This window comes from Mesoplodon densirostris, chromosome 1, assembly GCF_025265405.1.
Source record: "Mesoplodon densirostris isolate mMesDen1 chromosome 1, mMesDen1 primary haplotype, whole genome shotgun sequence".
NCBI lineage: Eukaryota > Metazoa > Chordata > Mammalia > Artiodactyla > Ziphiidae > Mesoplodon > Mesoplodon densirostris.
Window position 1 is genome coordinate 1164713 of NC_082661.1, and position 19011 is coordinate 1183723.

Here is a 19011-nt window from a genome sequence, read left to right on the forward strand (position 1 = left end):
TCTCCGTCTGAATGTCTGGCTGTCTCTGACCTGCAGGCCTTGGGGCCCCTTCCGAGAGGCAGAACGCCTTCCCAGGGCTCGGACCCAGCCCTGCCCGTGCCTGGAAGCCAAGCACGGCTGGGCCTGCAGGTGGTCTCGAGGTCCAGCCTCACAGTCAGCTCGAAGCCAGGCCAGAGGGCTGCAGGGTATTCCCAGCATCCTAAGCGTGAACCCCCAGGGGATGGCGCAGGGGTAGAGACGTCGGGGCTCTCCACACGCCGGCGGCTTCCAGCCCAGATGCCTTTAATCGACTTGATTCACGTGGACTGGGGCACAGTGCTGCTGGGCTGTGGGTGGCAGGCAGGTTCCTGGCTACAGGTGTCCTCACCACACAAAACTGCTGCTCTAATAAACTACTGCAATGCACACTTAGTAGTAAAAGGAAAGCATCTTAGCTAAAGGATCCTAAAATTCCCTGGACATGGGCTCTACGAAAGCAGAGGTTTGGCCCTTGGAGAAGTGTACAGACCAACCTGCAGGAAGTCCTGCCGGCAGCGGCCCTACGTCGTGTTCCTGGTGGGTCCCTGGAGTCACAGCAGCTCTGGGCAGGGCCGGGGTGCTCCTGCCTGCGCTAAGGCACACAGGGACGGGCTGCACCTCTGCCCGTGGGCGCGGATGGCAGAGCTGGGGGTCCTCAGGGCAGTGGTTCCTGATAGGGACGAGGGCAAAACACCCCCAGCCTTTCGTCCTGGCCCGGCTGCCCTGGGCATCCTAGGAGGCCCCCGTCTTCCTGAGGCACCTGGCACCCGGGCTCAGGGCCACCTGAGCTGCCCCCGCCACCATGTCCAGCCTCCTTGCCCTGGCAGTGAAACCTCCCCAAATTCAGCCTCTCCTGTGGGGGCTCCTCGTAACAGGACGTGGGACCCCAAGAGAAGAGTTTCTGGGGAGGGGAAGGTAAGGCCAGGCACCTTTCAAAATAGGTTCAACGAAGGGAAGGGAACAGAGGGGAGTGGCTGTCGCCTACAGGCACGCCCGCCCGCTGGCACGAGCAGCACCTAGGACAGGGATGTGATGTTGGAGCGGCCGCCAGGTGGCGCCATGATCTTCTGAGCCGTGCGCCTGGCGATGTGGTCATCGGCCTGGGAGCCTGTGGGGAAGCCAGGAGTGGAAGTGGCGCTGGGGAGGGGACGCAAACACGCCACACCCGCGAGACCAGGGATGCGGAGCCGCAGCCCCACACTGCAGGCCCCCCACGCTCCCCGACGGCCTTGGCGGGTCAGCCAGGCACTCCCACCACTGAGGCCTCAGATGAGCAGGCAAGTGAGGCCAGGTGTGCGTGCGGCCAGAGGCTGGAGGTCAAGGTTGACCCTCTGGGAATCCGGTCCAGAGGAGCAGAGGCTGGGCCAGTCCTGCTCGCCCCTCCCGTGGGTCTTGCCCTGCACCGACCCCCGTGATGGGAGAAGGCCGTCTTTAGCCTTTAGGACGATGCTGGATTCCAAAGGGGACCTGCCCCTGGCCCTACATCCCCAGGAGGCAGGCAGGGACCACCATCACCTCCCCAGTAGGGAGGCTGAGACAGGATGTCAGGGGGCTGGGTTGGCCCCCATCCAAGGGCTGGGAAGAGAGAGGGAGGGTCTGGCTCCTTTGGCAGGGAGAGCCTGGGGCTCAGGGCTTCTCTTAGAATCCTAGCAGGCCGGGAGCACAGCTGAGACCTTGACCAGAGGCCTGAGCCTGGTGGCCGCACGCCGGGTCCCCAGAGCCCTTGAAGCCCCCAGGCCCCATCCTTAGGCGCCTCACATGTGTGCCTCTGCATTATGGGGCAATGGGGGCTGGAGGCTGGACTCCCACGTAGTCCTCGGGTCCCACAGATGCTGGGCTCAACTCACCAGACAGACTGAACCCCGACTGGTGCAGGTTGCGGACGGGTGGCACTGAGATCTTCCCCGGGCAGGACACGCGGGCCTGTACCCCGGCCCCTGGCTTGGTGGGCACCATCACCTCGTGGACCAGCCCGTCGTAGAGGCCTCGGGGCACGCCATGGATCTCTGCCAGCTGTGGGCCGAGAGGCTGGCATGAGGGGGTGCTGCGCGGGCCCTGGGCTCGAGGGCAGGGGGCTCCCCGCCAACAGGGGTGACTACCCGCGAGTGTGGACACACCCCTCCCTCCCCCAAGGCTGGGCAGCGGTGCCCCGAGCTGGAGGAGCTGCTCGCCCAGGGGTGGCCTGCGGAGGGGTCTCCTTTTGGAATCAGAAACTGGTCCCAACATAGTTGCCGCCTCCTCAGTACCCACCGTATGGTGGCCCCCCACGCAGCCCCCGCTGTGTTCCCGAGGAAGCCCTGAGGTGGTGGCCCTGGGTCCTGCCCTCCCTGAAAATGGCCCCCAGAGGCAGAGGCCCTTCCCAGTAGCCACCATGACGGACCAACAGTCCCAGGGTTGAGGCAAACCCTTCAGCTGTGCTTGTGTTTGCAGCTGGCGGCTGCCTGGGGATCTGTGGCTCACACTCATGACTGTGGGGCTGAGCCCAGCCCCAAGGGCCTCTGAGCAGATCCTGCCCCACAGGGGTCACAGTGAGGCAGGGCCTCAGGGCAAGAGCGATCGTGGGCTGTGGAGTTCTGCAGATTCAGGTCTGCATCCAGCCCCTGCCCCCATCACCCCGGGTGTGCGACGGGGAGCTGTCCCCTCTCCCCGCTCCGTGCCGCGGCTGTACGTGGGGCTGGTCTGCCACCTCACGGAGCTGCCCAGTGGTCAGTGCCCAGGGGTGCCCCGGACCTCACCCCAAGGGGTGTGATGTCCAGCCCTCTGCCCTGGACCCTGTCTCTCAGCCCGGCTTGAACCCTGAGGGAGGAGGGGGTGGCGTGCCCAGGTCAGATGTGGGCAGCAGCCGTGGTGTGGGCCCTGCAGCCTGAGACAGAAGTGTCTGCGAGTTAGGGCAGCCTCCACCCTCCTTTCCCGGGAAGGAGACCAGCACCTGGCCCCCGGCCCAGCCCGAAAGCCATCCCTCCTCACTACGAGCTCAGACAACGTCTTTAGTCTAGAAAACTGGAAACAGGGCTGGGATAAAGCAAACCAGAGTGTACAATAACCATGTGTGCAGCTGTGTGTGTGTGTGCCTGTGCACATGCGTGAACCACCTGCACGTGCAGCGTGGGGCCTGGGTGGACACCTGGTGCATCCGCCAGACTCAGCGGGCAGCTGGCCAAGCCCACATGGGAAGACGAGGGCTCACAACTTCCAAGTTCATGGATGCCGTGTAAACCACGTGTTCTCCTTCCTTCATTTATTAACGTCCCCATCTGCTCCCAGGGAAATCCTGGGTGGGCTCTGCTAGCCTTAGTGGCGGTGTACCTGGGGGGTGGCTACGAGGCGTTTTTTTTTGCTTCACACCCACGCTTTCTACAGCGACACGGGCTGCCTGGTAACGAACGCGGGGAAGCACCGCTAAGAAGCGCCCGGAGCAGTGGGGCCGCTGTGCTTTCCCGACTGTGGCCGTGGGCAGGGCTGACCCGGAGGAGGCCTGAGAGCTCATGCCCACCCGCCTGCCTGGCTCAGGCCTTACCCTGTTGCGAGCCTTTATCCTCTTGTAGACGAAGTCGGGGAAGGTCTTCCGCGGAATAAAGCGGCCAGCCCCGGGGGTGACGCACAGGGCCCCGTCCTCCAGCACGACCCTGCCCTGACTTACGACCACCACGGGGGCTCCGCGGCACTCCACGCCTTCGAAAATGTTGTACTCCACGTTCTGGGGAGAACAGCCAGGGCCTGCTCAGCGTTCTCCTGACCCAGGACCCCTGAGGGGGCGCCCACTCGGCTGGGCCGGGATTCAGAGGGCAGTGGCCGCCGCGCCCTGCACCCCTGCCCGAGGCACGGTTCTCAGGAGCACAGAGCGTGCCCGGAGGAGCCGGCGGAGGGCTCGCTCTCCCGCCTCCGCTGCTCTGCTCACCCCCCCAGGAAGGCTGCGGGGCTCCCCAGGCCCCCGACCCTGACCCCGACGTGGGACCAGGCTTCTCTCACCAGGTGGTGGCTCTGGGCAGAGATGATTTTCGTGGCCTTGGGGTTCCATATGACCAGGTCGGCGTCGGCGCCCACGGCCACCCGCCCCTTCCTTGGGTAAAAATTGAAGATTTTGGCTGCATTTGTACTGGTCACGGCAACAAACTCATTCTCGTCCATCTTCCCTGAGACCTGAGAAGTAAGAAGGCGGGGGTGAGTCGGGGGGGCGCCCTTCCTGACCGCAGGTGGGGTCTGGTCTTGGGGCTCTTGTGTGGAGGTGGCCCCTGTCCCCTAGGCCGCGGGTCATGTGCCTCAGTCGTGCCTGCAGGTCTGGTCCTTCCTGGGCACCAAGCTGGTCTCCATGCTCACTTTGTGGGCAAATGAATGCTGATGCTTCCACAATGATGTCTGTGTCCCCAAAGGACGCGACCATCCCCCTGGGGTGGCCAGGAGCCTGGGGTCAGGGCCTCAGCCCAGGGAAGGGCTCAGGACCGGGGCTGGGGGCGTGGGGGCAGAGGCCATGGGCAGGGCCCTCCAAGCGAGATGGAGGTCTGAGGAAATCTCAGGCCTCCTAGGGACACGTTGCAGAGTGTAATTCCACCAGTGGGAGCAGGGACCCCACTCTCCCTGGCTCGTGTGCATAGGGAGCCCCGGATGGCAGGGCTGGGGGACGACACCCTGGGGCTCACGAGCCCCAACCTCTGCTCTGGTGAATCTGCCGCTCAAGGGGCTCCCCTCTCTGATGAACAGGCAGCGCTCTGTGGGGAGGACCCTGCGTCCCCACTGCTGCACCCACCACGCATTTCTCCCAGACCACAGACATGCGCTCCTCCACGCCGTTGGTGCCCTCGGGGATGAGCATGAAGTTGTCCCTGCCGACGGCCTTCTGGGCAGTGGTGAAGGTGCAGTGGGCACTGCCGGTCACCTGGAGGTCCCCGCTGAGGAAAGCCGGAGTCAGAGCCCAGAGGGGCCGCCAAAGGCCCAGCTGGCTCCACCCCCACCCGGCTGCTCGGCCCACGGTGGGGTGGGGGAGAGGTTGTCGGAGAAGCCAGAGCTGGGGCCTCGGGGTGCGGATGGGAGGGCAAGGACCCCGGCGCGGACTCTCCGGACGCAAGAGGCCTGGAGCTGCCGGCGGGCACAGGGCAGGCCAGGGCGAGGGGCACGGAGGCAGCTCCCTACCTGGACAGCAGGGAGGCGAGGTGGTCTGCAGTGCTGGGGTCCGGGTTGAGGGGGGGCGACGTGACGAAGGCTGCGGCCTTGGCCCAGTTCTTGGCCCAGTAGTGGGAGCCGTCGGTGCCCAGGCCGGCGGTGATGGGCTCCCCGACCACGACCACCCCTGCGGTGAGGCCGTGAGGGGCACTGCCGGCCCCCATGTCCCCAGACCCGGGCAGGGCCTGGGAATGCCTCCCCGACCGGGCCTTCATCATGGGGTGGGTCTGGCCCTGTGGTCCCAGGGCTGACGCACAACTGCCCCTTGATCTCCCAAGCCTGGACAGTTTTTCCCCTGCTCAGGGGCGCCCGCCAGGCCACCTGGGGCTCCCGAAGTGGGTCCTCTCTGTCCCCGCTGCCCCACACCCCTGCTGGGGCCACAGGCTGCAGTGAGACACCGTCAACTGACTGCCCGCCCCGCCTGGCCACAGCCTCTGTGCAAGGACCTGGCTCCGTCACTGACCCCCTGCCTCCTCCATGGCCTGAGCTTCCAGGGTCAGAGGGCATCCAGCCCTCGGGACCCGCACCCCAGCTCCTGGACGCAGGACGTGCCCAGCGGACAGTAACATGGGCCCCCAGGGTCATCTGGGCCAAGCTCCCTTACACGACGTGAGGGTCTACTCTCACGCACCATTCACACCACACGCCACACACATTGTGCACACAGACACACGCACGCACGGAGCACAGCTCTGACACTCACTTCCGTGCAAACAGGGCCACTAGGCCTCACTTTTCCTTCAAGGCCCCCAGGTGCTCCCCTGCTGTTTGGACAAGAGGGGAGACTTAGGCCACCCACCCCACACAAGGACCAGGTGCCCACATCTGCCACCGGCCACAGCCCTGGTGCCCCCGCACCAGAGGCCACCCCACCAGGAAGAGGCTGGCAGGGCGGCCGCTGCGTCTCCGTGGGGTCTGCCTGCGCTGAGCCTCAGTCCAGCTGGCCCAGCCCCGGGAAGCTGAGGACGTGACAGACCCCCCCAGAGGCCCTCGCCCCTCGCCCCGGTCCAGGGCCGCCACTCACCTCTACGCTTGGCTTGGGCAATCACGTCGGCCGCGGCCTTGCTCATCACCTTGGTGATGTACAGGGGACAGCCGGCCTGCTTGGCAACGGTGACAGCGCGGTACACGGCCTCAGCCTCCACCTGGGGGCGGGGGCGCTCAGGCCACACGGGAACACTGGGGCCTCCTGACCCGTATGGGCGTGAGATGCCCGCAGACCACCCACGGACCCCGGGCCCAGAGGGAGCACCCCTGGGCGGGTGAGGACCCAGCCTGGGGCTCGGTGCCCAGAATCTGGGCAACCCACGCAGACCCCAGGGCTGACCACGCCACCTTCTTGGCCTCGCATAAAGGCCTCAGGGTGACCAGGGGTAGGAGGGGACGTGAGCCTTGATTCATGCCTCCAGACGAGGACAGCGGGATCACAGCCCGGCCGGGACCACAGGGCCAGACCCAACCCCTGATGAAGGCCCAGTCACGGGGGTGTTCCCAGCAAGCTCACACCTACCTCCTCTGGGTGGCTGAGCACGTGGCCCTCGGGGCCAGTGATGCCGAGTTCCAGCAGCCGCTTCTGCTCCTAAATACACACCACGTTCTAGCCTGGACACAGCCCAGAACACCCTGACCCTGAGACGACCCGTGCTCCCCGAGATGAGCCCGGACTTCCAGGCCCTTGAGGATCACCAGGCCCAGAGAACTCAGAATGGACCAGAGGGGTGACCCGAAGCGGAGTGACTCCAGCTCCCCCAATTATAGATGAGGGAACGGGGCTTGCAGAGGGCAAGGACTTGCCCAAGGTCGCAGGCCCCCTAAGTGAGGGGACAAGACCCCACAGCCTTGCCTGCCGTGCTGTTTCCCCAGTGGGTGAGCGTCGGGGGCGTGCGCGTCGGGGGCGTGCGCGGCGGAGTCTATGCGTCGTCGGGGGCATGCGCATCAGGGGCGTGCGTCGGGGAGTGCGGTCGGGGGCGTGCGGTCGGGGGCGTGCGCATCAGGGGCGTGCGCGTCGGGGAGTGCGTGGCGGCTGCGTACAGTCAGGGACGGGGCTTCTTCTTGGGCAGGCTCACTCATCCTACAGGTCTGAGCCGCAGCACACTATGGTGTAAACGAGCTTCGGCGTGGAGAATGGGGGAGCAGAATCCCACCGACCCCCTAATAAGCCTCCTCGGCACTCGCGGCCCACCGTCCTGAACACTAAGCATGACCCACGACGTCTCCTGCCGGGCTTGGCCTCGAACCCTGGAAGCACATACAGTACCCGATGCCCGGAACCCCACGTGCCCCTCCTGAGTGTCACCGCCCTCCCGTTGAACTTGGGAGGGGCAGAGCCCGACGGGTCCCAGGAAGCTTCTCTGGAGGTCTGGAATGTTGGGGAGGGGGCCGTGTGTGCGCGACCTCCCGCCAGGTCCCCAGGAGGCCTGGAAGCTCCCAGGCGCCCCACCCAACCTGCACCTGTGGGCGGGCGGGAAAACGGGGTCTAGGGCAGAGGCTGGGGGCACCCTCCTCACAGCCCTGGGCCCACAGGGAAGGTGGGGGCGTGCACAGAAGGGCCAGGCACCCCCCAGGCAGCCTGGGGCGCGACTGAAGTCAGCGCCACTAACCCAACAGGTGTGCTCATGGGACGGGCCTCAGTCCACGGGGCGGAGGGCTCGGAGACCCCAGTCTCGGCACCCCTCACCAAGAAGCAACACTTTGATTTTGGAGAATTTTTTTTTTTGGCCACACCGCGAAGCATAGGAGCTCCGCCACCAACCAGGGATCGAACCTGCGCCCCCTATGGTGGAAGTGCAGAGTCTTATCCACTGGATCGCCAGGGAAGTCCCTGATTTTGGAGGATTTTTGATCAGAAGTGTGATGATCATGGAAAAATCTGTTATGGCCAAGAGCCCCCCAGACTCCCTGACGCCCTGCCTGCTTGACCTTTGACCTGGGCAAGCCATTTACTGGGTCAAGTTCCAGGTTCCCTCCGTCAGGGTTTGTGGGATCAGTGCTCACACCCAAGTGGGCAGCGGTCACCCCGCCAGCCCCGCCCACACCTCGTCCACGATGTCGCCGTTCTCTGCGTGCACTTGGGCCACGGCTCCCAGGTCCCGGATGACACTGAAGATCTCGTACATCTGGGGAGAGGCACACGGGCTTTGTGAGGCTGTGTGTCTCCCATCCACAGCAGCCTGAGACACCTGCTCGCTCCCCCGCTCGGCACCTGGCCTTACCTGGCCGTCTGTGCACTGGTACCTGTCCTTGTATGCCATGAAGACCAGGAAGGAGTTCACACCTGGGGGGAGGCAGGAGGGGTGGATGCCAGGAGCCTCCACTGCTCCCCGAGCTCCAGGGGCCCCGCCAGCTGGCCTGGTGGCCCTGAGGGACCAGCCCCACACTCTTCTGAGCCGGGACGGGGACAGAGTCACCCCGGCGCCTCCTGCTCGAGCTCTGGGGTCAGGAACTAATTGTTCCCCAGTGGCAGAGCCAGGTGAGACCCTGCCCCCCGCCCACTAACCCCCCATGGCCCCCGGGAGCCCCGGGAGCCCTGTGCCCCCCGGACGGAAGGGAGCCGTGAGCTGCAGGCTCACCGCCTGAGTTCCGCCCGGGCTGCACAGGAGCCCCTCCCGCACTGGGCGCCGGGGGGGCCCTCACGTTGGCCACCTGGCCTGCGGGCCTTGGTGGCGCCTGCCAGGCCCCGCTCACAGCGCCCGCTCAGGCTCTCAGGAAAAGCAGAAGGAACAGGGCCAGCTGCCCGCGGCGTCAGGGCCCCAACAGGCCAGGGTCGAGCTCTCCTGTGCTGTGCGGACTCGGGACCAGCTGGGGACTCACCTGACCCCCCACCATCCAAACCAGTGGCGTGCGGCCCCTCCCTCCTCGCTGTCATCTCGCTGGGTCGAAAGTGCGAACTTGAGCAAGGGCACGCAGGGGAAACTGTCACCCAGTGCCACACGAGCCGACCCCCCAGGTGACAACCCGCTCCAGGGCGCCTGGTGGAGGCTACTGGTCAGCGTGCAGGCCCGTCCCTGGACGCCACGCAGCAGGCCAGGACCAGCGCTCTGCCCTGGCAGGAGGGTGGTGGCGGCAGGTGCCTGGTTTCTACCTCTGCTCGGAGCTGCAAGGCTGCAGGCCTCCCGATCCTGTTAAGGAATAACCCGGGTGGCGGAGCCACTGCCTGGAATGAGGTGCAGAGGCTGAGAGCGCCCTGCCCACCGCAGGTTGGGGTCCTACATGCCGAAGGCTGCGGGCGTGAGGACCGTCGCTCGTTGGGAAATGGCCTCGACGAACTCCCTGCCTCCCTCGGAGGTACAGTGGGGCGGGTGGCAGCGTCTCCTGCGGGGAGGGCCCTGTGGCCTCCAGGGCCCGGCCAAGGGTCTGCAGCCAGCGCCCCCGTCCCAGCCCCGCCAGCTCCTCTCCCGGCTGTGCGCTAGACCCACTCTCGAAGCCAGTCACCGGAGCTCAGTTACGACGTCCAGCTAACTTGTCAAATCCTCTATAAACTTTGATGTGGTTTCAGCTTCAGGACTTTTGATTTTAAAAAAAACTAAGCCTCATCTGTAAACCGTCCTGTTTCAGCTGAGGCGGCACTAGGTTTTAAGGCATCTCCTTCTAAAGGCTCTTAAGATGCTAAGAAGGCTTATAGCGCTGATCCTTCATCCAGGGTCAAGACACAAGGGGACCGAGGGGACAGCTGTGACTGACTGCTGTGTCCTCTTTTTTTTTTACGTCTTTATTGGATTTTCTTACAATATTGCTTCTGTTTTATGCTGTGGTGTTTTGACCGCGAGGCATGTGGGATCTTAGCTCCCCAACTAGGGATCCAGCCTGCACCCCCTGCACTGGAAGGTGAAGTCTTAACCACTGGACCCCCAGGGAGGTCCCTGCTGTGTCCTCCTGTGAGGACAACAGCTACGGGATGCGTCCCCAGACTCGGACGCAGGTGACCTCTCAGCCTAGCAGATCTTCGAATGGCTCTTGTCCAACTTTCTCCCAGCTCCCGGCCGCCTGCCCCGGGGTCAGCTGCACACAGAGTCCACCCGAGGCCAGGGGAGCCCAGGCCCTGCCGCCCGGCCGGGCGTCCCACTCACCCTTGTCCTTCACCAGGGCCTCCAGCTCCTCCCTGGTGCTCTCGTGCCAGCGGGGGATGTCCACGTGCAGGGAGTAGTCGCAGCAGGCTTCACGGTCCGCTCTCTCCCGCCACTGCTCGTAGGCCGCCAGCAGGCTCACACCCGTGTCGGGGAACACGTGGTCCACTGTGGGGACAGCGTGGTCAGCTAAGCCCCCCACCCGTGCCACTGGAACCACATGGGCCTCCAAGGGAGAGCGGCTTCGTGTTCCCAGGAAACCAGGAAGCACGTCTGAGAAACACAGAGAAGAGGCCTCGTACCCAACACCGGGCTGAGGCTGCTGGGAACCTGCCCGTCGGTTCTGTCCAAAGAGGCATCTCCCGCCCCTCGTCCCCAGCGTCTCTCTGAGCAGAGGGGAGGACCTCACTCTCCAGTGGACACCCCCCAAGGAGCCCAGCGGCAGTTTAGGCCTCCACCTCCTGCACAGGCCTGGCCTGAGTGAGGTGCCCCTGGAGGGGGAGAGGCGGCGCCACTGTCCGTGGCGCTGGACCGGCGAGCCTGCCCACAGCAGCGCACGAGGCTGGCTTCCCTCCTGCCTCACTGGCCGCACACCCCTCAAGCAGTGCTCCCACCCCACTCCCCGGGGAAACTGGGAACGCACATGGACACTGCACCATCACCCCACCCTGCCGGCAACCCCACGTCCAAGGTCCAAACCCCACTCATAGCCTCTGCCAGCTGCAGGGAAAGAGCTGGGAGTGCGGTGGCCGGGGGGAAGGCACACCCGCCCCGGGGTTACAGGCAAATGCCGTGCCTTCCTCCAGCACGTCCTCACATGGGCCCTCTGCTTCCCACAGCTCAGGTCTCGAACCCAGGGCCCCACCCTGCAGGCCGCTCACAGCTCCAGCCTGGAGCAGCGGGCAGCTCCGCCTAGGGCAGCCCGGGCCTGCAGCATCTCTGTCCTCACGGCTGGTCTGATGCCTCAGCACCAGCAGGAGCAGGTGACAAAACCACGAAGGCGCCTGCTCAGCCTGGGCCACCAACGACAAGCAGGACCAAGGGCCTGAAATCGCAACTCGCCTTTATCAGACTAAAAGGTGGACCACTGTTGGGTTTTTCTTTCCACGTCGTAGTTCAGTAAACCACACCAGGCCAGGATTTTGCAACATCTAAATGTCACTTGTGAAGTAGCCCAGGGTCCCCAGCGCAGCCTTTCCCAGTGGCAGCGCTGTGTGCCAGACACAGCAAAGCAACGACGTGCACCCACTTGCTGCATCCTCCGCCCTCTTCCTCTTGCCTGACAGATCAGGGAAGTGAGACGCGTGTAAAGAGAGTTGCGTTGCCTGAAGTCACAGCCAGGATGTGGTGCAGCTGGGGCTGGACTGGGTCTGTTAGGCCAGGTCTAACCTAGTGGATGTGTCTGTGCGGAGTTGATGGCACTCGAGGCCACGGGAGGAGGGCTGCACGCTGGTGCCTCTTCCTGGCCCCTGCGCTGGCCACGAGCGAGTTCGCGGTGGGCAAGCGAATTCACCTCACGAGCTGTTAACTGGGGCTTCTCTGCCCAGCTCAGAGGGCTGTACGAGGAGAGCACGGGGCTGAGACTCATCAGGATGGTGCTCGTGCCTGGCACCGGGTCGGCTCTTAAGGACACGGTACCTCTGGGGCTTGTTGATAGGGTAATAGTATTTTTCATCATCCTTTTCCTAAAACACAGCCTCCGTCTTTAGCTCTTTTGACATGGGCAGGGAGTTTCTGCAAACCAGGCCTCAGAGGGCGTGTGGTTCGGGGGCAAATGTGTCTGACATTTCAGACAACACGACCCCTGCACTTGGGTTTTCCAAACCTGGTCCTTAGCCAGTTGCTAGCTTCCCAGGAAATAACAAATTACTGGGCGCACATCCCGGTGCTCCTGTGGAAATCCCAGGAGCGCTCCAGAGCTGGCCAAGGCAGCACGACTCAGGATGAGGGACAGGGTTAAAGACAGGCACTCAAGGACTTCTTAGAATGAGATGTAATAGAGGGAAAGAGGCCAGAGAAAAACACCATCAGGGAAAGCTGTTCCTGCGACATGCAAACCTGCCCGAGGACCATGGTCTGGGACGGACGCTCCCCACAGGAGACACTCACATATCATGGTGGTCCCTCCTGCCAGGGCGGCCTTGGTCCCCTGGCAGAAGTCATCGGCTGGGGTCATGCCCAGGACAGGCATCTGCAGCCTTGTGTGGACGTCCACTCCTCCTGGCAGGACCATGAGGCCGTGAGCGTCAATCGTCTTCACGCCCCCGGGGACAATGAGGTTCTCTCCAATTTGTCTGAAAGCAACAGAGACTTCGCTGGTGAGGAAGAGCCCTGAGCAAACGTGAACGGGCTCCTTGGCGATGCTGCAGAGCTGGGACTCTTGCCCTTGGGCTCTTGTCCCTGAGGAAAAGGGCAATACGGCCAAGACTTAACTGGACCAGCCCACACTCTGGGGCTCAGGACCGTCAACACGGAGCATCCAACCCTGTGCTGGTCACTTAGGTGTCCACTCGCTGCTTATTGACCAGAGGCTGGAGCTGCTTTTTTGTTTTGTTTTGTCCCTGCCGCGTGGCATGTGGGAACTTAGTTCCCGACCAGGGATCGAACCCGCACCCCCTGCATTGGGAGCGTGGAGTCTTAACCACTGGACAGCCAGGGAAGTCCCTGGAGCTGCTTGACAAGCACAAGCAGACAAGCTTATAGGTGTGGTCGATAAGCATTTATTAAACACCTACTTTGAGCCCCACACCATACTGAAGCTGCGTTAACAAAGAAACGAGGAAGCCATTGTCCCGCTCTCGGAGGCTTCACTGAAGGCTCGGGTTGGGCAAAAGCTATTTCCAGGGAACGAGCTTTTGGAAAAGAAAGAACCATTCACATGGATCTCGCCCCGAAGTAAACTTCTGGATAGTGTGTGATCAACGTGTGACCATGAAGATATCTGAGGTCGAAACTCACTTTATCAAGCCGTCCTCCACATACAGGTCAGCGTAAAAAGACTGGTCATCATTCACGATCCTCCCGCCTCTGATCAGAAGGCGGTCACTCTACCAGAAACAAAGAAGTGGGTAAGTTTCCTCCAAACTAAGTGACTCAACAGTATCTTGAGCACAAGCTTTACCCTGGAATTATGATGGAAACATTCAGGCACAATTTGTGTGCATGAAGTCCAGCGCAAAGCCTGTCTGGTTTATCCCACACACACACCGAGGGCGGGCACAGGGCCCAGAGACGGTGGCCCTTGGGGGCAGCTGCCTACGGGCCCCGTACATGACCTGCAAACACCGGTCAGGCAGTCCGGCCTCGCCAAAGGCACAGGGTGTACGACCGGCTAGCTCCCCGCTTCACCATGGCAAAGCCGAGGCGGTGCGAACAGCAGTGCAGTGAACCAGCGTACATCATCGTCACACCCGCTGCCTAATTTGTAAAGCCCAGGCCGAGGGCGGAGGTGGACCACGTCTCACACGCCCCTGCTGGCCTGGAAGGTCTGCCCTCCTCGTCCACCCCCAGAGGCGGCTCCGGCTGACAGCTGGGGCGGGCTCTTTCCAGAATCTCTGTGCCCTGAGGCAGTGCCGGCAGGCAGGGGCCCTACCCCTGGGGAGGGAGACAGACATCACACGTCACAGATGGTGACAGATGCAAGAGCACAAAGCAGGCGACGTGACAGCGTGATGGGAGACAGGCCTGGCTGCCTCAGGGACCGAGGAAGGCCTGTCGGAGGACCTAAAACTGGAGGTGACTCAAGCTCAGGCCAGGGCGCAGCCCATGCAAAGGCCCTGAGGCAGGAAAGAGTCTGGTTGATGCAGGAGAGGAAACGAGGTAGGGCGGGGGCGGGGGTGTGTGTGTGAAGGGAGGTGGGTAGGGGTGGGGCATGCCGGGCTTGGGGAGTCAGTGGGCCGTCACCTGGGAGGCCTTGAGCTGGGGTTTAAATGATCATACAGAGGTCACATTAGCCTGCTGTAGAGAGCAGCCCGTGGTGTTCAAGGATGGAAACAGGGCCATCGCTGGAGTGGGGACTGATGTGGTCTGGGTGAGATGCGGGGCCCCGGACCGGCATTATGGGGCGGATGAGCGATGGACTCCAGAGAGGCTGGGAGTTGGGGAGCAGGGGCTGCTGGTGCAGAGGCCATGGGGGTGCAGGGCCCGGAGGACAGCGGGGGGCCTGCCGGTTCTGGTGCCGCCTGCGGGTGGCCCAAGGGGTTGAACAAAGTGGCAGCAAGTTCGGTCAGCTCTTCGGGGCGCCCCGCAGCACAGAGCTGGGCAGCCATAAGCCCACTTCTGATGGTCAGCAAGGAGGGAGGGAGGCAGGGGGGAGCCAGGAATGGAGCTGCGCACGACGTCAGGGGTGATGGTCTGAGCTCAGTGGAGAAAAACGGAGAGAAACACAAAGCAGGAGCAAAGAGCTGAGTGCAGAGCGAAGCGGGCGAGAACCCAGCCCTGCAGCACTTCCCCTCCGTGACCTTGCTGGAGCCTCCCACTCCCTGGGGCTTGACTAGGCCGGAGTGACAGCTGTTTCACAGGGGGTCTGGGACCCGGCCCGGGGCTCGGGGGCGCCCACCCAGAGGCCAGGCCAGGGCTCCAGGCCGGGGGTTCTGGCCCGTTGCACACCATCGGCCTGACGCCAAGAGAACTGACGTGTGTGGCGCACTCAGCAGAACTCTTAAGAATCTGCTGAGGGGATAAATAATTAATCGCTTATGGGCCTTATCACATCATTTTCTATTCTTATTAACATCTAACAGTTTGGGCTGAGTGCTCAGATTTCTACTGACTAAAGGTAAAGCCACCACCGCACAGTCTACAAAAGGGTGGCCACAAGCCAAACACGGCCCTCGACCTGTCCCTGTGCAGCCCCGAGCTCAGCATGGTTTGCATCTTATGTTGGTTGAAAGACATCATAAGAAGACGTTCAAGACTCATAAAAGTTACATGAGATTCACGTTTCAATGTCCAAGCTCAGCTTTTACTGGAGCAGTCACACCCAGGACCGCTCTCTTGCAGGGCTGAGTAGCTGCACCAGAAACAGTGTGGCCCTCGAAGCTGAGAATACCTACTGTGTGACCCACTGCCAACCCACATGGCCCGGCCCCAGCTGCCTGGGCCTCTCCCTTCTGGGTTCTGCAGAGGCTCACTGCCCGGTCCCCTGGGCCCTAGACCCAGCCCTGACAGGTCACATCACAAGGACCCACCTTGCCCAGCTTCTCAGCCAGTGTTCAGACCCTCCTGCCTCCCCCTGCAGTGCCCCCACCCCAACAGCCCCCACTCCAGCCCCAGTGGACCAACGCCTTCTCACAGAAGCCCAAGAAGAGGAAGAGGAAGGCTCTGGGCAGGAAGAGACCGTGGCCCGGGTGTCCTGCTCAATCCCCCACCCTCCAGTGCTCAGACGTCTGGACTCAGATTCTGGGAGCCTTCCTGGCTTTGGAACCAAGAGGGAAATGCAGCAGGATGAGGTGCCATGCTCCTCGGGATGAGGGTAGAAGTTCCCCTAAACCAGCCACCTTGAGTCTGAGCTGCCCCGAGATGGGATCAGCCCCCTCCCGGCCCCGGCTGGCTCCCTGCCTGCATCAGGTCTGACCCTCTCCTGTATGCGAGGGGTGGGGCGGGCTTCTTCCTCCCTGAGTATCTCAGAAAGTGAACTGGCCACTCCCTGGGCCATCCCACCGCCTCCCGCTGGATCTGAGTCCGCGGGTTCCCAGGCACCGTCCAGCTGGCGCCCAGGCGCCCGCCTCCCTCCCTCCCTCCGCTGGGCTCCTGGCCGCACGGAGGCGGCGGCTTTGTTTCCTGGCAGCGCGGGATGGACAGTGGGACCTCCCGCAGCAGTGCGTGTGCTGTTAGAGGGTCGCCTCCCAGGACCCGAGCTGCCTGATGCCCGCACAGTGACTAGCGAGCCACCTTCTCTCCCCCCGCCCCCCCTGGGGGGCTCGGAACCCCGGCTCCATGGAGGAGTTCGGGTCGCCAAGGGCTCCAGGCCGGGTTGAGTTGCTTTGTCTCGGACAAAGAGCTCCCGGTGGTGCGGCGGCGGCGTGGGCGCGGGGCGGGGATGGCATCTCTGTGCCCCGAGGCCGGAGGCCGGACCGGCGGTGTCAACAAAGGGCCGCGCCGACGGCCCACTCCGAATCGGAGCTCCCAGAGAGGCCCGGACGCACGGGGGCGGGGTGGGGGGGAGGAGGCGGGCGCATCTGCGCTTTTGGGGAGCAGGCCTCCCCCACCCCGGCCCCAGCCCTCCCCGGGAGCAGAGGAGGGCCTGGGCCTATGCGCCGGCTCCGTAAAGGGGGTCCGGCGCGGCGCTCGCGGGTACCCCGGGCTGCGCGGGAAGGAGCGCGTCGGCACAGGGGCAAGCGCGGGGGCTGGACACGGAGGGAGGGAGGCCCGGCGCAGGGCCGGGAGGGTCTTCCCCGGGGCCCGGAGGCAAGGCCCGCCCGGGGCAGTGGGCAGGAGGCGCGGGGCGGGCCCCGGGAGCGGAGCTCACCGTGATCCGGGGGATGCTCTTCTTGCCCTGGAAGGACATCCTGCTCCTCCGGCTGCGCCGCCGTCTCCTTTGGCCGGCGTGGCCCGGTTCGGGCGTTGCGGTCCTGGGGGTCCCCGGCGGCGAACGCACGAGCTACGCCTCGACAGGGGGGACGCGCAGAGCCCAGGCGTGCGCGTGGGGGCGCCGGGCGTCCGGGTGGGAGCGCGCTGGGCCGCGCGGCTCCGCTTGCCGGCCCCGCCCCCGGCCCCGCCCCCGGCCCGCCGCTGCCGCTCTGCTTTCAAGCCCCGCCCCGGCCGGGCTCGGTGACTGTACCCCCAGCCCCGGCCCTAGGCGCGAACTGAGGCCGCGGACGGGCCCCTGCGAGGACCGAGAGGCGAACTTGTTTAGGGTGGGCAGGAGGAGAGAGTTGCGACCGGTCCCGGCCAGTGTGTGTGCAGAGTCTGCACCGGGGATGGAGAGTGAGCGTTCCGGCAATGCCCTGCCAGGACCCCCTTCCCCCCCACCCCCGTCCAGCCGAGGGCCCGCCACCAGCTCCCTGATGACCCGAGGCACCCAGGGCTGTGGGGATTGAATGCAATCTTAAGTCCAGGCTCAGGCTGGACTCCGTCCGGAAAGATGTTTCAGGCCAAAGCCGGGCTCCTTGGAGTATTGCCCGGGCAGGGATCGGAACGCCAGGCCATGCGCTGGCCCTGGGACCGGACAGTGGAGACACCTCATTGTGAAACACCTCATTGTGAGGCTGCCCCAGGGCCAGCCCCGCGAAGCTTGATGTCAGGTGGGAGGTTGGAGAGACACAGAAGGGATAGAAAGAGACCGAGAGAGACACACAGAGGAAGAGCTCCCCAGGACCCAGGACGGACCGGAGAGGCAGACCAGGGCAGGAGAGGCCAGGCCTCCGGGCGGGTTCTGAGGAGGGGGGCGCGCAGGATAGAAGTTCAGGCTCAGACACGGCCAGTCAGGGAGAAGAAGTTCCCGCCGCGAGCCCTCGCGTCCCCTCAGAGGAGCTGGGGGCTGGTGGAAGAGGGCGAGGCCCTGGACTGCGCCCCAGCGGCCTCCGGCGTGGACGTGTGGCGTCTCAGGGAGTCCAGGGCCCGCGTCCCCCTCTCACTGGCCCCGATGCCCGCGGCTCTGCACTGCGGCCACTACCTGCTGTGGGACGCGGGCTTGGGCCACGCTGGGCCTCTCTGGGAGACTTGCGGCAGCCTCTGGGCCGTCTCCGCCTGGCCCGCCGCGTCCCTCCTGGCCTCGGCTTGGCCCGCTGTGGGGCTCTCCTGCTCGCGGACCCTGGTGTACGCCTCCCCGCGCGTCCAGCTGCAGCGTCTTGTTCTCAAAGGCGTCCTCCAGGCAGCGGAGAACTCCGCCGAGCTTGGGCCGGCCCGGGCCTTCCTGTGCCCCGCATCCCCGGGCACGCGGGCAGAGCCTCTGCTGGCTCCTGCGGCCTCCGTGCTGCCACGGCGGGAGACGGCGACGGGCGGCGGTTCCTGCGCTTCCTGTGGCGGGGTCGGCGAGTTCTCGTGGACTGGGCGGAGCCGGGCCTGGCGGGCCCCCCACCCACCCACCCCTCAGCCCGGCCTGGCGTCCGCTCGGAGCTGGCGCTGTCCAGGCAGGGAGTGCTGAACGCTCCGGATCTGGGCCGAGGGCGCGCGTTCTGTCCCAGCGAAGCCCTGCAGCTCGGCCTCGGGGCAAACCGGGGTTCCGACCTCCCGCTCGACCCGCAGAAGGGCAGGCGGGGACCACGCACGGAAGAAACCACAGTTTTTCGGAACTCCAGCCACATTTCCAGGCCCTGTGGGCGATCTCACGTCAGGGAAGGAGCCTCTGACTCTGAAACATTTGGCGAGACGGGAGGGCCAGGGCGGGGGAGGTGGGGAGGGAATGCGCCCACAGGAGCTACTCCTGACTGCCCTTAAAAACAAGTTCAGGAATAAAGACACAGACCTACTTGAGAATGGACTTGAGGATATGGGGAGGGGGAAGGGTAAGCTGTGACAAAGCGAGAGAGAGGCATGGACATATATACACTACCAAACGTAAGGTAGATAGCTAGTGGGAAGCAGCCACATAGCATAGGGAGATCAGCTCGGTGCTTTGTGACCGACTGGAGGGGTGGGATAGGGAGGGTGGGAGGGAGGGAGACGCAAGAGGGAAGGGATATGGGAACAGATGTATATGTATAACTGATTCACTTTGTTATAAAGCAGAAACTAATACACCATTGTGAAGCAATTATACTCCAATAAAGTTGTAAAAAAAAAAAAAAGTTCAGGGCTTCCCTGGTGGCGCAGTGGTTAAGAATTCGCCTGC

General features: G+C 64.1%; 1 protein-coding gene across 1 annotated transcript; it reads right to left on the minus strand.

Annotated features, from left to right (window-relative positions):
* Positions 1–276: 276 nt before the first annotated feature.
* DPYSL4 (dihydropyrimidinase like 4) lies at positions 277–16936 on the minus strand. The gene is made up of 14 exons (XM_060098399.1): positions 16708–16936; positions 13197–13285; positions 12348–12532; positions 10242–10406; positions 8388–8449; positions 8211–8291; positions 6686–6754; positions 6200–6320; positions 5146–5302; positions 4763–4904; positions 3988–4158; positions 3536–3715; positions 1866–2031; positions 277–1126 (listed from the first exon to the last, which is right to left on the minus strand). Exons 1-14 carry the CDS (start codon positions 16744–16746, stop codon positions 1035–1037), a joined length of 1719 nt encoding a protein of 572 aa, XP_059954382.1. The 5' UTR covers positions 16747–16936; the 3' UTR covers positions 277–1034.
* Between the last annotated feature and the right edge of the window lie 2075 nt (positions 16937–19011).

What these genes read in the sequence shown, in the direction of transcription:
- DPYSL4 (XM_060098399.1), bottom strand. Translation starts at nt 16,746, where the DNA reads ATGTCCTTCCAGGGCAAGAAGAGCATCCCCCGGATCACG. An exon ending in GTGGAGGACGGCTTGATAAA is followed by an intron (nt 12,533 to 13,196) that starts GTGAGTTTCGAC and finishes TGTTGCTTTCAG; the next exon opens with ACAAATTGGAGAGAACCTCA. An exon ending in CTGCCCAGAGCCACCACCTG is followed by an intron (nt 3,716 to 3,987) that starts GTGAGAGAAGCC and finishes TGTTCTCCCCAG; the next exon opens with AACGTGGAGTACAACATTTT.